This window comes from Aedes albopictus, chromosome 2, assembly GCF_035046485.1.
Source record: "Aedes albopictus strain Foshan chromosome 2, AalbF5, whole genome shotgun sequence".
NCBI classification, from domain to species: domain Eukaryota; kingdom Metazoa; phylum Arthropoda; class Insecta; order Diptera; family Culicidae; genus Aedes; species Aedes albopictus.
The window spans coordinates 488,646,647-488,667,995 of NC_085137.1; the positions used below are offsets into that span (position 1 = coordinate 488,646,647).

Genomic DNA, 21,349 nt, shown 5'->3' on the forward strand with positions numbered 1-21,349 from the left:
TACCCCTTCCTTCTACTCATCCTGACTATCAGCCGGTGCAGACAGGTGGCCAACTTTTCTGGGACCATCTTGATGAGTTCAGCTGCGATACCATTCTTACCAGCTGATTTGTTAGTTTTGACCTGATGAATGGCATCCTTAACTTCCCTCAGCGTGGGAGTTGGTTCATTCCCGTCGTCCGCTGCACTGGTGTCGTCGTTTCCTCCGTTGCCGTGGTCTCCCGTGCCTACGTTCTCCACGCCGTTCAGGTGCTCATCGAAGTGCTGCTTCCACCTTGCGATCACCTCACGTCCGTCCGTCAAGAGGCCTTCGTCTTTATCCCTGCATATTTCGGCTCGCGGCACGAAGGCGTTGCGGGATGCGTTGAGCTTACGATAGAACTTCCGTGTTTCTTGGGAACGGCACAGCAGTTCCATTTCTTCACACTCCGCATCTTCCAGGCGGCGCTTTTTCTCCCGAAAGAGGCGGATCTGCTGTTTCCAGTTCTGTTTATAACGTTCCACGTTCTGTCGAGTCCCGCTGCGTTCTTCTCCTCCAAAACCGTTCTGCACTCTTCGTCGAACCATTCGTTCCGTCGATTCCGTTCCACATACCCGATGGTGCTCTCGGCTGCATCGTTGATGGCTGCTTTCACTGTACTCCAGCAGTTCTCTAGAGGGGCCTCATCGAGCTCGTCCTCGTCTGGCAACGCGGCCTCGAGATTCTGCGCGTATGCTGAGGCGACATCCGGTTGCTTCAGTCGCTCTAGGTTGTACCGTGGTGGTCGCCGGTACCGTACATTGTTGATGACGGAAAGTTTTGGGCGCAGTTTGACCATCACCAGATAGTGGTCGGAGTCGATGTTGGCGCCACGATAGGTCCTGACGTCGATAATGTCGGAGAAGTGCCGTCCGTCAATCAGAACGTGGTCGATTTGAGATTCCGTCTGCTGTGGTGATCTCCAGGTGTAACGATAAGGGAGGCTGTGTTGGAAAAAGGTGCTACGTATGGCCATATTTTTGGAGGCGGCGAAATTAATGAGTCGTAGGCCGTTTTCGTTCGTCTGCTGGTGGGCGCTGAACTTACCATTCGTGGGTCTGAATTCCTCTTCCTGGCCTACCTGAGCGTTCAAATCTTCTATGATGATCTTGACGTCGTGGCTTGGGCAGCGATCGTACTCGCGTTCGAGCTGCGCGTAAAATGCGTCCTTGTCATCATCAGTACTTCCGGAGTGTGGTCTGTGCACGTTTATTATGCTGAAGTTTAAGAATCGACCCTTGATCCTCAACCTGTACGTTCTTTCATCGATCGGCCACCAACCGATCACGCGCCTCTGCACATCACCCATCACGATGAAAGCTGTTCCCAGCTCACGTGTGTTGCCGCAGCTCTGGTAGATGGTATGATTACCTCTAAACGTTCGCACCATGGATCCTGTCCAACACACCTCCTGCAGCGCTACGATGCCGAACCCGCGGTCCTTCAGTAGATCGACGAGTATACGGGTGCTCCCAATGAAGTTGAGAGATCGGCAGTTCCACGTACCGAGTTTCCAATCGCAAGTCCTTTTTGTTCGCTGGCGTCGTTGCCGTTGGTCTCGCTTCGTATTATTCTGTTGCTGATTTTCCGTTACAATGTTTTTTTTACGGCTGGCTCGTAGGGCCTGACACCAACCCGCTACTTTCCGGAGGACCATAGTAAACAGTTTAGCTTAGAGTCTTTCCCTGGCACTCGTACGTTGATTAGCCGCGCCTAGCAATTCGGATCAGGATCAGATGCTGTTGTGAGCCGCTTATCCTGGAGATCAGACGCTCAGGTTTGCAGAAGCAAACTTCCCTTCCCTGTCAGCCTTCGACGAAAGTTCCCACCGGGGTTGGTACCCAATCTTCCCTAAGGTTGCTCATAGTTTCCGGCCGGTATCACGAGGAGGTAGGGATAGGAAATGCTGAGCAGAGGCTAGTGGATCACAGCATCTGTATTGCGCATCATACCCAGGCTTTACCGTGCCAGGTCGGATATTTGGGCCAAAACACAGATTTTTCGTTTAGGCTCAATAGTGGCTAAGGTTTTGGATAATTTGAAAGACGGCGCAGATCTGAATCCCAATCTTTTCTAGTGGGAAATTTTTAGGAACATCCTGGGTATAGAGTATCCTCGTCCTTGCTATAGTATGATCGATATAAATGAGCTGTTCTCAAAAGCGTTAAGATAAACTTCATGTTTTACCATATAACCGGTGTCATCAATTTATTTCACTACCCAATCAACTCCAAAACTTCGCTCGCAATAGATGAATACCTTCCAACAAAACATACAACACCCCCATTTCGTTGACCGGATCTTTGATATCGTAAATTGCCGCCTCTATCAGCTTACTATCCTCCACCTTGGCGTCCTGAATTTCCTGCTTCAACCGAAACGAGGCAAATCCGATTTCACTGCAGTTCCGCACCTCAACCTGTTCGTGAACGATCAAAAACCGTACCATATCGCGTCCTCCGGGTAGCAACATTTCTCGCAGCAACTGTCTCCGGGACTCGTACTTGGGTCCTCCCAAGCGAAACCCCACTCGATGCTCGAAAATGTGCTCCAGTGAAGGCCGACCGTCCTGTTGACAGGCCCCGTTGCCTGCAAGTAGATCGGCCGACTGGGGAGTTTCCAGCCGGTGGCCTCGTTCGCCGAGAAAGCCGAACTCCACGTAAAAATGCTGAACTTTTCGTTCGAGCAGTTTGGACAGTGTTGAGTCCTTCCAGCAGACCTTTTCGATAGTGAGCGCAATGTAGTCGTCCTGCGAGGCGGAGGACGATAGGGACGTGGACGTTCGATCGAGAATCTAGGCAGATGGAGGCCTTGCATAAAAATATCTGCTTGGGTTTCAATTTTAATAAGCTTACCAAAGAGTATTCTCGAGTTCGCTGTTGCACCTCCGGAGTCAGTCCAAAATATGATGCATAGTTTTGTTGGATTTCCTCGGCTTGATTCTTTTCTAACAAACTAGTGGAACCTAGATATGATTTGAAGAATTGAGCACTTGATTAGTTGATTATTCTTCAACGTTGTCAAGAGTCCTTTGTCGCTTTGATAGTGTGGAAGTTCTTGAACACTCGGTTACTCACCTTGATCATCACCTTTCGTCTGGCTGGATGTCTCCTCTGAAGTGATGCTTCGTTCCTCTTCTTGGAACGATATTCTTTTCTTATCCATCGAATTTGACGACACGGGTGACACTGACACAACGGTATGACCCTGGCCACGTCTCGTAAAGCTGGTGTTCATAAGTTCGCGCTGCAATAAGGCAGATGTGGTTTCTTAAGGTCGTATATGTATGTTAAACATTCATGGCGAAAAACTCACCTCCACGCTCTGTGCGTATGTGTTCGACAGCAACAGAGCTGCATTGCTCGGTTTCGATTTGGCACTATCCTGCAGAGTGTTCTGCTGAAGCAGAGTAATGCGCGGAAGAATCTGGCTAATGCGAACCTGTTTTGGCGAGGTTCTATGATGCCGCATTACTGAGTCCTCCGAAAGACGCATTGTTTTCGGCGTACGTGATACCACCTCTTCTGAATGGCGGTCTTCTGGCTGAAAATTCAAGATTTTATATATCTGAGATTTATATAAATTGTTGTTTGTATTACTTCTGACGAGGAGCTCCATTTTGAAGAAGCTTGGTATATCTGCTCTTCGTGGCTTTCAGTTTGAACCGCAGTTGTAGACCTTTTATCTATGATGATCTCCGTTATATCTGTCTGAGTAGCACCATCGATTCCTACAACCTGTTTACAAATCATGAGATGGTTACTTGTGTTAAATAATTACAAACATTATGGTAGGAATTAGGAAAGAAAACTCTGCTTAAAGATCTATGATTTCAATAGCTTAAACTGTCTATTTCTTCCACTAACTTGGTAACACTTTTGAACTCTTAGAGATGCTCTACAGCCTACAGGGGTGAAACTTTGAAATTTGACTAATTCACTACACAGACAAGAGAGTTTACGAATAAAGCGAAGCGCAGGTCGTCAATTCGTTTCAACATACCGGCGAGGAAGGTTTGTCTTTCTCAGGAGATGCTGAAAAGAACATCGTCTATTAGACCCTCAACGCCACAGTCAAATTATCCCACAATACCAACCTTCCAAACTCTTCAGATTCTGCTGCAGAACCGTCTTCTCCTCGGCCAGGGTTTCATTCTCGGATCTCAAACCTTCCAGCAGTATCGACAGAGTATCGTTATCCTGCTGTAGGGTTTTCAACTTCTCCAGCAGATCCTTGTGGGCGCCTTTGGTAACGGCTTCCTCCTCTCTGAGTGTTTCGATTTGCCTGGCAAGTTCTTCGTTTTGTTTGCGAAGCTCTTCCAGCTGATAGCGCAGCAGCTTGTTCTCGTCCACTACTTTGGTGAAGTTCTCCTGCTGCCGTTTGAGGAAGTCACGCTCAATCTGGGGATGAGATATTTGGGATTTTCTTTCTTTAGAATTACCCGAATTAAAAAATAACATTGTTCGACAATTTTTCAAAAAAGTCCCCTCTATAGAATGAAACCCAAAATTACCCGAGTTTTGAACCAACACATCAAACACAACCAAAATAGTTTCGAATGGTGAACAAACGGTTTTAACCGTAAGTGAAATATGGACAATAAAAATAAATCCTTTCACAATTCGGAGTACCAAGACCATTTCCCTAGCCCTCGCAAGTTCTACTTTTTTTGTATCACTTAGGGCAAAATGGTCAAATATTAGACGTTGGTCATTTAGTGGAATTCTAACTTTACGGCAATTTCTGTGGGAAAACATTGGGCAATTTCATTAGAAATTCATTCGGCAATTTTATCGAACAATTGTTTGGAACTCCTTTTGGGAATTGCTGTGGAAATGTTTTTTTTTTACATTTTAGTTGATCATTGATATTTTTTTCATGAATAACAATCAATTTTATTCCTTTGGGAATTTCTTCGGCAATTTGTTTGAGAATTCATTTGAAAATTTCTTCATAAATTCTTCTGAAATTTGTTCGACAATTTAAGCATATGTTTTGTTTAAGAACTAGCTGTCCCGGCAAACTTTGTATTGCCAAGATGTGATGGTTTGACTTCTGTTGAGGTCATTGCTGCACAGACAGACAGACAGACAGACAGACAGACAGACAGACAGACAGACAGACAGACAGACAGACAGACAGGCAGACAGACAGGCAGACAGGACAGACAGACAGACAGACAGACAGACAGACAGACAGACAGACAGACAGACAGACAGACAGACAGACAGACAGACAGACAGACAGACAGACAGACAGACAGACAGACAGACAGACAGACAGACAGACAGACAGACAGACAGACAGACAGACAGACAGACAGACAGACAGACAGACAGACAGACAGACAGACAGACAGACAGACAGACAGACAGACAGACAGACAGACAGACAGACAGACAGACAGACAGACAGACAGACAGACAGACAGACAGACAGACAGACAGACAGACAGACAGACAGACAGACAGACAGACAGACAGACAGACAGACAGACAGACAGACAGACAGACAGACAGACAGACAGACAGACAGACAGACAGACAGACAGACAGACAGACAGACAGACAGACAGACAGACAGACAGACAGACAGACAGACAGACAGACAGACAGACAGACAGACAGACAGACAGACAGACAGACAGACAGACAGACAGACAGACAGACAGACAGACAGACAGACAGACAGACAGACAGACAGACAGACAGACAGACAGACAGACAGACAGACAGACAGACAGACAGACAGACAGACAGACAGGACAGACAGACAGACAGACAGACAGACAGACAGACAGACAGACAGACAGACAGACAGACAGACAGACAGACAGACAGACAGACAGACAGACAGACAGACAGACAGACAGACAGACAGACAGACAGACAGACAGACAGACAGACAGACAGACAGACAGACAGACAGACAGACAGACAGACAGACAGACAGACAGACAGACAGACAGACAGACAGACAGACAGACAGACAGACAGACAGACAGACAGACAGACAGACAGACATACAGACAGACAGACAGACAGACAGACAGAAAACACGATTTTTTTCATGGAAAAGCAGTTGTAACTTTGAAAATTGATGAGATACAAACTTGGCGCCTTCGACAAAAATGTGAGTTTTTGGCTGCCCTAAAAGTGCCCAGAACAAAGTATTGCGAAAAAATCAACTCATAAAATTATATTGAGTAAAAACAGATTTTCATATGAAAAACGATACACTTCACGCAAATTCAGCTCGTCTTTGTTAGATAGATCAAAGTAGCTTGGTAAATGGTCATCCATTTCATTAGAATCAATGTTTATTTATACTGTCATCACCATTAAGGCACAATGTTGATAAGATATTGTAAATCATGTAACTTTGATAGGCTTTTACGTTAACATCAACATATACTAGTGATTGACATTTTCGCTATCCATACATTGAAGTGATAAATTTAAATTAAACTGATGGAAGTCAGCTCAAAATCGTATTTCAAGTTGAGTCCATTGACAAAATATGGATTATAAACAAATTTAACAGACGGCCAGAATATTTATTAAGATACACTTGGTCAAAAATCTCAAAAGGTTTAGTTATATAAATCCTAAGTACTCTTCGAAAGATTTCTCTGTAACCAAATGTCCAATCAAAATAAAATTTCTGGGCGATCTACTAGGATGCTGTAGCTTTCATTTGGTGCCAAGAGAACCCAAATCGATCGACAAACGGCCAACATATTTATTATGATACACTAGGTCAAAAATCTTAAAAAGTTTAGATGTATGACTCATAAGTACTCTTCGAGAGATATGTATCTCGGTAACCAAACGTCCAATCGAAAAAAAAATTCAATAGCGTTCTACTAGGATGTAGTAGCTTTCATTTGCTTCCAAGAGAACTCAAATCGGATGACAGACGGCTGAGAAACGTGCGTGACTTTTTTTTGTAACACACATACACACACACACACACACACACACACACACACACACACACACACACACACACACACACACACACACACACACACACACACACACACACACACACACACACACACACACACACACACACACACACACACACACACACACACACACACACACACACACACACACACACACACACACACACACATACACACATACACACACACATACAGACATTTGCTCAGTTCGTCGAGCTGAGTTCATTGGTATATGAGACTCGGCCCTCCGGGCCTCGGATCGAAAGTCGGTTTTTCGAGCGATATTTATACCCTTCTTATGGGTGTAAGAAGGGTAAAAACGAAAACTGCGCTAAGGTGATTTAAGCGATAAACTAAATGTAGTAACGTTTTTATTCCACCAAAAAGCAATTAAATTCACATATCAGGTACGTATTTTGCATTACCGAAGTAAGTTTAACAAGAAAGTACGATTACTCGTACTTTTTAATTGAAACAAAAAGGCACGGTAAATGGGTACCCTAAAAATCAATGGTCTCCATTCACCGTGCCCCATATTGTCCATATATATCGAGAAAAAATCGAAAATTTGAACATTCGTTTTTCTAATACAATCTTGCAAGTTATTACTTGAAATGAATTTAAACGAAAAAAATTCCCTTGGATGGGTTGTTTTGTTCATTTTTAAACAAAGTAGAATAAAATTTCTCATACACGGTGAATGGGTCCCTACTACCACGGTGAATGGTGACCTACCACGGAATTAGGCGACCCTTTCACCCTTTACTAATTGTACTATATCTCCAAATTTTGTGAAATTTTTTCTACTTCTGTGGATATTGCTTCAATTTTAACCTATAATGAAGGCAATTAAAAGCGGCACCAACAATGTTCATAAGACTGGTGTCAAATGACAGCCCTTATTTGCCCTGAATCATCTTAGATCCACGGTGAATGGTGCCTTGACGGTAGCTGGTCTGGCGATACTGGAGTAGCATCTACGGACGGTCAATCAAGCTCAAGCTTAAGCTCAAGCTCAAGAATTTGCACTTCGGTGTATCAGGATGGTGTATCCACGAGTCAAAGGAAACATTATTTTAGGTCAAGTGAACTTTATTCATTTAACATTTAGCCAAATGATGGCTAGTAGATGAGTGGTGAAGTGTAAAGCCTGTATCCGCAATAATCGGGACACAGAAGTACGGCTGTAGCTCTGTAATGAATCGGTAAAATTGGCCAAATAATTGACCGAGAACTCTTTGGTGTGTGTTTTTTATGTGCCAAATTTCATTAAAATCGATGCATTACTTTTAACTGTGGATGAAAAACGAACAAACGTGGTTTTAAGCATTTTGTACAACCATGACCAATTTTCATTCGCATAATAGATGGTTATTTTACGCTACAGTTCAAAGTTCAAAGAGTGAAATTTCGTTAGCAGTTCTGATACTTATAGAGACACTTTCTTGCAAAATTTCATCAACTTTGATCAATTGATTTGAAAGTTACTGGTGTTGATAGGGGTGAGTGTTAGTAAAAATTTTTCATGTTTTTCATGTGCGATGTTTGCCTATTCATAACTTTTGAATTTTTCTGCCAATTTTAATGAAATTTTTACTGAAGATAGTTTATTATGTGTATATTATACCTGCAAAATTTGATGGTTATTGATATAGTACTTTCAATAGTACAGTCGAAACAATAAGGGGTGCTGACATATTGCTGTCTGAGGGGCTAAAATTACGTTCAGTCCCAATACATGTTTAGGCAATAAAATTGTTGATAGTGCATCGATTTTTTTGAAATTTTGCCTATGCAACAAATGTAGATTGAGTGGTTTGTGTTCAAAATTTCAGCCATTTTCTTCGCCAAATTCAAAAGTTACAGCGCTGACAAGCAAAACTAGGGTCTGTACAAAATTCAATGGCGCCCATTCTACTCTTTCTTTGCTACAACAAAAAGTACTGCAACCATTCACATGAAATTTTGTGGGTGAAATGAACACATTTCAAGATGTTATTAGGCCAAATTTGAGCAGCTTTAATGTATCTATTGCAGAGTTACAGGTGTATTTCTGTGTCCCGATTATTGCGGATACAGCAATGATGCAAATGATCACCTCACTAGTGCTCATCACAACTCATCAACTGTATATTTATCGCGTGCGATTGAACTGTGCACTGATCAGCGATGACCAGCAGCAAAGAGGTGGCAAAACGAACATGATGTAAATCACAAACGATTTTGCACACATCTGACTGGGCCGTCACACGCTCGCCCGAACAGCCGAACCATACCGAATAGGTTGGTTTGCGAAACTACGGCATGAACGCTCGACACGCACACAGAAGCAACATTCGCATGTACCGATACCATACTAATAAAGCTTCCAGCCAACGATGCTTCGCGATAAGCTGTCGAAAAGCATCGAAAGCGATGAAAAGAGATGCTTGGCTACACGCAGAAAAATGGCGCTTGTTTAAAACAATAAAACGCATGGTTGATTTTCAAACTGAGAATTTACTTATTCCAAAGTTATATTTAATTGTTTTCATTTAGGGTTTATCGATAAAAACAACCGATTACCATCATTTCATATAATGTCAAAAATTTCATTTGTTTCAACAAAATAAAAACCATAAACATGATCCGAAACTTGGTCCGAAAGCACTCACACACCTATAAAATGCTTACCCCAACATCGCCACAACGAAGAAGGTGCAGCAAATCCATCACGCCAACTTCCAAGTGCAGCTTTGGTCGTGATGGATAACGCGCAGGTACTCTCGACAGCATCCACAAAAAGTTGATCGGCTTCGCCTTTTTTGTCTTTTTTTAGTCGTTCTCCTCCCCATCCGCTCACCGACGGTCTAAAAATAGATTTCCGAGCTGCCGCAGGAGCTGCCGTCACCAACACAATCACATTCCGGCTTTGTTAGTCACAAAAAAGCAGTCGTTTAAAACAATATGTTATTTTATGTTGAAACTACCAAATCTCTGTTTGTTCTGACAAACTGTCAAAAATTTCGTCAAATGAAAACATTTGTATTATCAAACAGTTGCAACAGTTCAGTTTAAACTAGAAATCAGTTTGTCGCTATAGTAAACTGAAAAATCGGTTGATTTGAACTAGAATTTAATTATGTTTACAATTTATTTTTCTGCGTGTAGAACGCAACGGCTCAACGGCGAAAAGGAAGAGTCAACTATGCTGATTAGTGTTGAGTCCGTTCGTGTGCTACTCGTATGGGAGGTTGATTGAATAAAGCGAGGATGGGTGAAAACGTATTCGTTGTCGAAAGCAAATCGCATCATTTCGCGAATGTTTTCATCAAATAGCAAGCTTGGATACAGGCTTTAATTATGCTCAATGTTGTGATTTTCAACGTAAAACTTTTATTCGTAATTTTCTGATTTTGTAAAGGTAGGTAAAAACAATAATATTAAAAATTGTTGTTGTATTTGGCTTTATCAGGGTGATGTATTGAAAGCTTGTCCAAGAGAAAATCTGTAATTTTCCAAGATTTATGGGAAGACACGGTATTTTCTGAATATATCGACTAAAAAAACAAATTATCATTTTATACAACCTTTAGTAAGGACTCCATACTCCATACTATGTAGACCTGTGCGCCGCCGCGCCACGCCGCCGCCGCCGACACTTTTTGCCCCACGCCGACGCCGACCGTGATATCGGCGGCGCGCCATACGCCGATGTTCGTCACGCCGCCGATTTTCATTTTTCACGCCGGTGATCAGTGCACGAACAAAATTTTGTTTTCATTAAGTTGAGATAAAATACTAAAACTCTTTCGAAGATTTCTCTAATATTCCAATCAAAGAATTCTTTAGAGATCTCTTCAGGAGTTTCTTCAAAGATGTCTCCAGTGGTTCCTTCAGAGATTCAGGGATGCCTCTAGTTTTAACATGCTTTTTTTTTCAGAAGATCTCTCAGGAAGATCTCGACAGGCGTACGATCAGATTTTTTTTTCAGGAGGTTTCTGGGATTCCTCCTAGAAATACATCCGAGATTCATCCAGAAGATTCATCAGGGGATCTAATAGGTGGTCCTTAAGAGATTAGTCAGAGAGTTTCTCCAAGGATTTCTTCGGAAATTCCTGCAGGATTTTCTTCAGGAATTAGTCCAGGAGTTCCTTCAGAGATTCCTCTAGGAGATCTCCCAGGAATTCCTCTAGAATTCCAACAATGGGTTTCTCCTGGCGTTCTGTGTTCTTCAGAAATCACTCCAGGAGTTCCATCAAGGGTTCATTCAGGAAATCTTTCCTGGAATTTTTTCAACAATCCCTCCTGAAATTCTTTCAGGGATTCCTCTCGGTATGCCTCATGGAAATTTTTCAGAAATTCTTTCAGGAATTCTTTTGGGGATTTATCTAGGAGTTCCTTCAGATATTCCTACAGAAGTTCCTCCATAGATTAATTCATGAGCATTTTCAAGGATTCATGCAGTATAGTAGTTCTTTCAAGGAATGCTCCAGAAGTTCCTTCGGTGACCTCTTCAGGAGTTCCTTCAGGGATCTCCTCAACAATTCCAGGAGGGTTCAGGAATGCCTTCAGGTGTTCATTAGGAATTCCTTCAGAGGTTCAGAAGTTATTTCAACAGAAGTTCGCTCGGGTATTCTTTTAGAAGTCCCTTCAGAGATTCTTTCAGGAGGATTCATAGATGCCTCCTGGAGATCCATCAAGAGTTCCGTTAGAAGTTCTTTCAGGAAGAAGGTCCTAGACATTAGTCTAGGAGTTCCTGCAGGGATTCCTTTTGAAGTTCCTTTAGAAATTTTACGTTGTAATGCCTTTCCAGTCTTGATAAATTTCAAATACAGCTATTATTATATCTTGTCCGACGTTTCGGTTACATTTGGTACCTTCTTTAGGGACTCAAATATTGCTGTTTTTTCGTCCAGTGTTGTTCTGTCGAACAGCAATTAACGATTTTTGGATTCGACTGCGATAGAATTTAACTTTGAAATGGCTTATCTAGTCTTGACAAAATTCGAATACGGCTATTTTATCAAGTTCTTTTAGATATTCATACAGGAGTTCTTACAGAAATAAGTCCAAGAGTTTCTTCATAGATTCCTCCACGAGTTTCCGGGATTCATGAAGATGTTTCTTCAGAGGTTCCTCCTGAATTTCTTCAGGGATTCCTTCAGAAGTTCATTCATAATCCTACAAGAAAACCTTAGGGAATTCCTCGAGAAGTTCATTTAGGAATTCATCCATGAGTTCTTCAAGGGATCGCTCTTGGTATTATTTTTGAGATTTTTCCAGGAGGACTTACGAATGCACCAGGAGTTAAATCAGAGATTTCTTACAGGAGTTCTTTCAGGGAATCTTGTTAAAGTTCCTTCAAAAATTACCTTAGGAATATAATCAGGCATATCTCCAGGATATTATTTAGGGATCTCTCATGGAGTTTCTACAAGAATTCCTCAAGTATTTCCTTCTGGAATTCCTCCAGGAATTCTTTCGGGGACTCCTCCTGATAATCTTTCGGGAATTCCTCTTACAAATCCTGCAGGGATCCGTCTACCCAGAAAGATTCACTCGGGAGAATTCGCTGAAAATCCTTCAAAATTTTCACCTGGAAATGCTTCGGAGATTGCTACCGGAATTCTTTGGGGTATTTCCCCTGGCATTCCTGCAGCAATTTGCCCTGTAATTTCTTCGGGGATTCCTCTTGGATTTACTTCAGGGGTTCCTCATGGACTACCTACGAGCATTCCTCCTGAAATTCCTACGGGAATTCGTCCTGGAATTTATTTGGAGATTCTTCAAAGAAATCATTCGGAAATTGCTCCTGGAATTATTTCAAAGATTCCTCTTGGAATTCCTACGGGGATTCTTCCTAGATTTTCTTCAGGGTTTCTTCCTAGACCTCCTAGATTCCTTCTGAAATTCTTTCAAGGATTCCTCCTGATATTCCGTCGTGGATTCCTCCTGGACTGCCTTTGGGGATTCCTCCTGGGTTTCCTTCGAAGATACAACTTAAACCTCCTTCTTGGAATTCTTCCGGGGATTTCTCGTACAACTTCTTTGGGGTCTCTCCTAGAGTTCCTGAAATTCCTTTGGAGATTTCTTCTGGAATTCCTTCGAGGATTCGTCCTAGACTTAAATCATGGATTCCACCAGAATTTCTTTCAGAGTTTTCATTTGATACTACGTCGTGGAGTTCCCCTGAAATTTCTCCAGGGTTTGCTCCTGGAATTTCTTAGATAATTTCTCTTAGAACTCCTTTGGAAATTCCTCCTATATTTCCTCATGGAATTCCTCCAGCAGTCCTCTTGGAATTCCTTCGATATTGCTTCTAAAATTCATTCGGGATTCCTCCTGGAATTCATTTGGAGATTCCTTCTACAGTTCCTTCGGGATTCCTTCGGGAATTTCTTCAGAAATTACTCCTAGAGTTCTTTGGGGATTCCTCTTGGAAATCCAACGAGGATTTCGGTTTGAAATCCTTCGGGGATTCCTCCTGGAATTCCTCCAGAGATTCCTTCTAGAGTTCCTTCGGAAATTCCTCCTGGACTTCTTTCAGGGATTCCTCCTTGAATTCCACCGGGGATTTCTCCTGAAGTTCCTTCGGAGATTATTTCTAGAATTCCTTCGGAGATTTCTCCTAGAATTCTTTCTTGAACTCCTTCGGATATTCCTCCTAGAATTCCTTCAGAGATTCTTCCTAGAGTTGCTTCTGGGATTCCTCCTGTAATTTCTTCAATGTTTCCTCTTGGAATTCCTTTGGAGCTTTCACTTCCAAATTCTTCGGAGATTCCTCATGGAATTCCTCCTAGAATTTCTTCGGGGTTTCCTTCGGTGAGTCCTCCTAGAATTCCTTCGGGGATTCCTTCTTTCTGAGTTCTCCTGGAATTTTTTCGGGGATTCATCTTGGAATTCCTTCGGTCCTCTTAGATTTTTTAGGAATTTCTCCCGGAATTTATTCAGAGATTCCTCTTGGGTATATTTCGTTGGTTCGTCCTCACAATTCTTCGGGGATTATTTCTTGAATCATCCTTGAAATTCCCACTGAAATTATTTTAAGGATTTTTGCTGGAATTTCTTTGATGTACTGCTTGAACTCCTTTGAGATACGCGCAGGTATTCTTTTTGGATTTTCTCTTGGAATTCCTGCGGGAATTCTTCACAGAGTTCTTTCGGGGATTTCTTCAGGGATGTACTTTCTGTACTTCCTTCGGGGTTTCCTCTTGAAACTCCTTCGAGGATTCCGCTTGGAGTTTCTTCGGAGATTCCTCCCGGAATTCCTTAAAGGGGTTCCCCTGGGATTCTTGTAGGAATTTCTTCTGGAATTCTGTCGGGTATACCTTCTGGACTTCATTTGTGGATTTCTCCTGGCATTCCTCCTAAAATTTCTCCGGGGATGCACTTTTTTCAGGGATTCCTCCTGGACTTTAACGAGGATTCCTTCTGAGTTTTTTCCAGAGATTTCTCCTGGAATTCCTTTGAGGTTTCCTCCCAGAATTCCTTTTGGGGTTTCACTTCAAATTTCTTCGGAGATTTCTCTTAGAATTCCTTCGAGGTTTCCTCTTGGAATACTTTCGGCAATTTCTCCTAGAAATCCCTCAGGGATTTCTCCTGGAATTCCTTCAGAGATTCCTCTTGGATATTTTTCGTTGATTCCTCTTAGAAATCCTAAAGGGATTTTTTTTCGAATTCACTTTGAAATTCCCACTGGAATACTTCCGAGGATTCTTTCTGGAAATCCTTTGGGAATTCCTGTTGGGATTTCTTTGGGGATTACTGCTGGAATTTGCTTGGAATTCGTGCTGGAATTCTTTCGGGATTTCCTTATGCAAATTCTGCGGGAATTTCTTCTGGAATTCTTTCAGGGCTCCCTCATGGAATTCCTACGGGCATTCCTCCTGGAACTCTTTCCAGGATTACTCCTAAAATTCCATTGGGGATTCCTTCTGAAATTCCTCCGGGATTCCTGCTTTAATTCTTTTGGTGAATCCTCTAGGAATTCCTTCGAGAATTCTTCATAATTTTTTTTTTCAGTGATCTCTCTAAGAGAGATTCTTGAACTACATTTCAGTGATTTCAGCAGAAGTTCCTTAAGGGTTTCATACAGCAGTTCTTGCAGGGATTGTTCCAGCAGTTTCTTCATGGATTCTTCCAGGAGATTCTTCAAGGCTCCTACTGGAATTCTTTTGGAAATCATTCGAGGATTCCTTGAAAATAGTGCGACCTTATTATCAAATGTGATAGCTTCTGAAGTTTCTAAGAAAACAAAACGAAAACTGTAGCAAAATCTATTTTTTTGCCCTTAATTTGCAATGGAGTAATGCAACATGCACTAATACGCATACGGGTAATTTCACAATAGGTCTTATTACTGGCCACAGTGATGGACCCGAACAGGAATAAAAAAGGTGTTCATTCAAACGTAAAGGTATAATTACTCAGGGTCAAATATTTGACAAATGAACTCAAGAAAAAAACATCTGTTTTTCATTAGTGTCAGAATCAAACAAGATGTTAGAGCATTGGTTTCTTTTTGGCAAAATACTTCATCCTGTGTACAGGCATAATAATAATTCATGTCATAAATGGTCATGAAAAAGCAAAGACTGAACTACAAATTCTACAGCGTAGAGACAACTTCTTTGTTTCGCCAATTTTGACATTACGGTCAAATTTTGGTCACGCCGATTCACGCCGCCGCCGCCGCCGCCGAAAGCTGCCACCGGCGTGACGCCGATGACGCCGCCGCCGCCGGCCAAAAATAGCCCTCACGCCGCCGCCGAGCAAAATAAAGTCGGCGCACAGGTCTAATACTATGGAGTTCATTTCCCAAAAGTTTAACGACACGAATGCACAATGTCAAATGCAATACCGTGCCATGCCCTAATACCGTGACCTTAAGGATACTCTTCACTTCAAAGAGTCCTGTAAAAATCAATAATCTATGTTTCTTGATTTTTCAAGCGCTATATTATTGCTTATTGTGTGTATTATGTATAATAAATACGATTAATGGAATTCCAAATGTTTAATCCTTTGGTAAAATTAAAATTGTAAAACATAGCATTGTTCCTAATACCGTGTATGTGACCCGCATACATTAGTGATCCTTTGAATCATCACTATATCAATCATAAAAAGTTCATACTTGAAAAAACCTGTGCGTCAAACGTTGCCTAGAGGTTTGTGCAATTGATTCATAAAGTAAAAAGTATCAATAATTGTCGGATTTCCCTTAATATTATTAAATAAATACGTAACAACTAGGTATTTCGATTCCAATTTTATTATTATTTCAAAATGACCTTTTGCTCGCACACACACGATCGAACACATCCGTTCACCATTTCAATTGTCACAAAACTGACACCTCCCGCCGACGATCTCGTTTTCGGTCTCGCTCGTCTCGCTTACACGGAACTACAAATCAACCCAAATTTAAGTTGTTTTGACGCAATCCCGGTCTTCCGTGGAATAACTCAAATTTGCGTCAAACAGCGAAAGTGGTGAGTGAGTAGTTCTCGTTTGAGAGCGGCAAAAAAATTAACCCACTGGTAAGTTATTTTCACCCAACGGAGGCCTCAAATGACGCAAATTTGGGTTAACTCAAGAAAACCCAAATTTGGCTTCTTCCACGGAAGAGCAGCGGATGCGTCGGTGCTTCTCTCTTTGTTTTTGACAACATTGCGGTGGGGCGAGGGAGAAAACAACCCAACTTTGAGTTAAAACTAAAAGCAGTTTAGCCAAATTTGAGTTTTTAAAACTTATTCTTTGGGTTTTAATATTTTTCCGTGTACCCGACGCCAAGCCCGACGCCTTCATTCTCGCGATTGAGATGGATTCTCCAAATCTACACTCTTAGATCGCTTTAGGTATATTATTGGCAAACACGGGAAGAATTGACAATTTTTGTTAGACATAAATATTTATTGTTGGATATAAAACTACTGATGAGCCTTGTTGTAATCACAAATCAAATAATGTTTAAAACAGATACCTTATTCCTACAATAATATTTTCAGTTTGCAAGTTTTAGCCGAAACACGGTATTTGGAACACAAAAGGAATCATGCCCTAATACCGTGTATTGGTACTTTGCACTCACATTCTGTAAATATTTTTAATTGCTTGTTTTTGTAAATATGTGGCAAATTTATCACGCCTAACTTGAGAAGGTTTAATATGCTAATGATTGAACTAGTTACTCAGTTAAAAAAATAATACACTTAGTAAAATATTTGAGTTTTTGGTCAAATACACGGTATTAGGAGGCACACGGTATTAGGGCATGGCACGGTATGTCGATAATGAACAAACAAACAAAACAACATTGCCCAAAAAATAATCAAAATTGGTTGAGTAACCAATAACAACAGTAACAATTTCACAAAAATTCCTTCAGTATGATGGATATAACTTATTGTATGGCTCTCTGGGATTCCCAGAGTGATATTTTGGGTTTAATTCCATAGCGCGAACCTATGTAGAGCAGTTTAATGATCTAGCCTTGACCATAAGCGAATGTTTTTTGTTGCTCTTCATCAATTTTGCTCTCTGCCGTTGATGATAATAAACAAAATTTGAGTTTCTTTTCCCCAACTTACCTCAACTTCAGACATATTCTCCTTGATCCTTTCGATGTTCTTCTTCAATCGTTCGCATTCCTCAAACAGCGCCGAGTTTTTATCTTTCTCCCTCCTGATGTGTACTTCCAAGTCAGCTACATGGAATTTCAAATTCAAATAAATCATAAATGTAAACTTCGATCAACCACCCACCCACCTTGTTTGGTCAGCTCCGCCTCCAGGGCGCGCCGTTGCTCGTCCTGTTGCCGCTGGATTTGCTTCGCCATGTCGTCCACCTGACGTGTCAAATTAATCACCTCCACGTTTTCGGCGGCGTTCCGTTTCATGATTTCGTACGATAGTTTTTCCTCCAGTTGGCGGCCGAGCAGTGCACTTTTTTCCTTCTCGTTTTGAATTTCCTGTTTGCGTGCAACGTGTAATATATAGACGCAGTAAAGATAATTAGACACCCCGTTCGTCATCATGAGGTACGGTAGCGTTCCAAATCTATTTTGATTATCCAATTCTAATCACATAATTTTTCTGCCATTATGTTTGTTTTATTTGATTCTCTTGAATTCGACTTTGACAGACATGTTTGAAGTGTTTTTGTGTACTTCTTGTGTAGTTTAAATAGCTTTTAATGGTACTTTTTAGTACTTTCAGTAAGTTTATGATAATATCAAATTCCGAGAAGACCATTAATTTTAACAGTTGGACTACAAACCAAAAAGTATAATAGAAAAAGTGTAAACATACACCTAAACCTTGATTTACGTCCACTATTGGCTTAGCGAAAAAAAATTCTACCGACAAAATAATGATCAAAATACACATTTTTATATTTTTGTACACTTCTCCTAATCACGAAGATGTTTTAAAAAATATAAAACTGTTGAGTTTGCTCATTGTCTTAGCGGTAGAATTTTTTGTCGCTCAGCCAAGCATGGACGTAAAAAAAGGACAAGGTGTATTTGTAAAACAAATTTTGAGCGCTACTGTACCAAAAGTGTGAAACAAAATCAATATCCTCATACACATCGCAAAGCACCCCTTCTCACCTTATGCAAAAACTTGATATCCATTTTCATTTTCACAAACTCCGACTCATTGGCTACCTTCTCGGCCTTGAGCGATTCACAGCTGTGACACGATTTCACTGTTTTCGGTTGGATCCTAGCGCTAGTGCTGGGACCACCATGCTCCACATCTTCATCCGTAGTGGACGACACTTCGTCTCGGTCTTCGTCGTAGCCATCCTCGTCATCTCGATGATTTGTCGAGGACGAAGACCGCGTAGTGCTACTTTCTACCCCCTTCCGTCTCTGAGCCGACCCCTTGCCAGCGTCACGCTTCTTACGTGACTCCTTCTTCTTCTGATTGTTTCGCAAGGCTTTCAGCTTTTCGTGCAACTCCTGACGTTGTTCTTCCAGATCATGTAGTTTGCTGCTTTGATTGCTTTTCATATCCGACTTGTTCGTCTTGTTGCTCTCCAGACTGGAAAAGCGCATCAACTTGACTTTCAGCTTTTTTATCTGTTCCTCTTGTTCCTGGTAGCGCTTCTTCATGGAGAAATTTTCGTCGCACAAGCTGATGTACTTGTCCTCCAGCTCGCGGCGGCTCAGTTTCGACACCATCAACCGATGGTTGATCAAATGTCGCTGGCAAATGTCCATCGGCACTCGGTAGTTTTCCGCATAGGGAGATGCACTTGCGGGACGTTTTTTCCTTTGATAAAATTAATGAACTTATTTTTTTTTTGTTCAATTAGATAGGAATGTCTGTTGAACTTACATATTGTGCTGCTGATCTTCGTCTCGTCCCATTTCCGGTAAACTTATACGAGGTTTAAAAACCTAGTAAATGTGGATTTGATTTCATTTTTAAAATTTGTAAGGAGAGAATCATAATTTGGAACAATCTTTCGCAGTTTGTAAGGCAATGAACAGAAAACAAACTGAGTTCGATGCGAAATGTTGATGTTTTTATTTACCGGTTACCATGGGCAACCGTTGGTGCATATGCAGTTCAAATTGTGTGGCCGCTAGGGTGGAACCGATTCTCACGTGCATTTACCTGGCGTGGCGTGTGTCCTGACTATGAGGGTGTATCAAATGCGCGATTTCATCAAGGATTTCTTTTACTTACATAATCATCAGGGTCCATTTACAAACTACGTAGACCCATAATTTTAGTCATCTCAAAACTCAATCCAAAGGCAGTAATGAATTGTAAAATTTAAAACCATTGTAAAAACAAAAGATTTTGGCTCAGTTATGCCCATGTGGCGCGCGAGCCTTCCAAATAAACGAATAAGTAAAAAAAAAACTAAATCCAATCTTCAATGGAACCGGGCGTTGTCAATCTTCAACAAGGATATGGCCCAGATGTTTGATTTTCTGTTGCAGAGTATACTGGATTTTTCTTCACGAAGATGAAATCGGGTTTTGTACCATTTGGGCAGGTATACCTATTTTGGGCACTTGCCACAATAACTAAGTCAATTTCAAACCAATTGATTTGAATTTTTATATAGAGTTGGATACTGTACGTTTCTCATCGAGTTCCAAAAATTAAGTTCTTAGGTTTAAATTTGACTTAGTTATAGCGGCCAGTACCCAAAATAGGTCAACCTGCCAAAATGGTACAAGACCCTCCATACTGCTCCAATCGCTTGAAAAATGTTTGAAGATGCTGATGATGTTCTTCTTCGTTTTTGCTTAATACATTGATGGTCAAGAGTTCTTTGGAATCATCGTCAATGCAGATGCTCCAAAGTAGTGGCTCACCATGGTCTTAGTAGGAGGTGCCTTTTATGGCCGCCTCCTTCTTCAGCACTAGCATCATCTTTCCAGTCCTGGTGCGCCGGTTGATTTTTACATCCGCGGCCACCGGTGAGCGACGATTTTCACCTCGGTGTCTGCTTCGGTTTTAAATACCAACGCGTTGCTCCGTCTGCGTTTAACTTCACTTTTATCACTACCTTCTTCTTTCCAACCGTAATCCAAAGGTTCTCCTTCCCTTGGTCCGGTTGGCCATCGCTCCTCTTAGGGTTGGCCTCTTGGGGCTAGGGAAACCAAGCCCCTTGCACGTTTCGCAACCGACTTGGCAGTCTGGTTACTTGCGCTGGCCGCTACTTTTGTTTATATCTAGGATCTGTCAAATGTATAAAAGTTGTTTATACATTTGATTTGAGTGCGAGTGATTGTATGTCAATTGCATCTGCTAATACCTAAATAATCGTTAAAACAGTGTAAAAATAATTTTCATTTGACGTCTAAAATCAGCTGATTTTGGGGGCCTTTGACACTTCTCCTATGGAAATGACAGTTCAGCGTTTGCAGCTTTGTTCGGCAGTTGTATTGGCAGTGGCATGCACGGAACGGAACTGTCAACTGAAAAGGCCTATTCAGTAGTTAAACAAATACTACAGAGAAATATTATAATACTCTTCACTACTCACATCTTACCATGCTTCTCATTCCCTACTTTTCACTGTTCATTTCTCATTTCTAACTTCTCATCCATCATTCTTCACTACCCTTGTTTCATTCCTACTGATTCACACTGCTCATTCTTCATTTTTAATCAATCATTTCTCACTGTTTGTTTCTCACTTCCGACTCTTTGCTGCTCACTTCTTACTACTTGCGTCTCACTGATTGACACTCTTCACTCTTCAATACTCACTCCTCACTGCATACTTCTACTCACTCCTCATTTTACACTTTTCACTTCCCACTACGCATTCTTTATTCCTCACTGCCAATTCCTTACATTTCCTTACAGCTCTTCACTACTCACTACTTATTTCTCTTTTCTCATT

General features: G+C 41.5%; 1 protein-coding gene across 1 annotated transcript; it reads right to left on the reverse strand.

Moving 5' to 3' along the window:
• Window positions 1-2,145: 2,145 nt before the first annotated feature.
• LOC109623148 (protein lava lamp) lies at window positions 2,146-19,512 on the reverse strand. The gene is made up of 11 exons (XM_062849321.1): window positions 19,318-19,512; window positions 18,585-19,251; window positions 17,741-17,942; window positions 17,563-17,678; window positions 4,115-4,418; window positions 4,021-4,052; window positions 3,618-3,755; window positions 3,334-3,561; window positions 3,096-3,264; window positions 2,874-2,983; window positions 2,146-2,812 (listed from the first exon to the last, which is right to left on the reverse strand). The coding sequence occupies exons 1-11, from the start codon at window positions 19,347-19,349 to the stop codon at window positions 2,243-2,245; spliced, it is 2,568 nt and encodes an 855-aa protein (XP_062705305.1). The 5' UTR covers window positions 19,350-19,512; the 3' UTR covers window positions 2,146-2,242.
• Window positions 19,513-21,349: the final 1,837 nt, after the last annotated feature.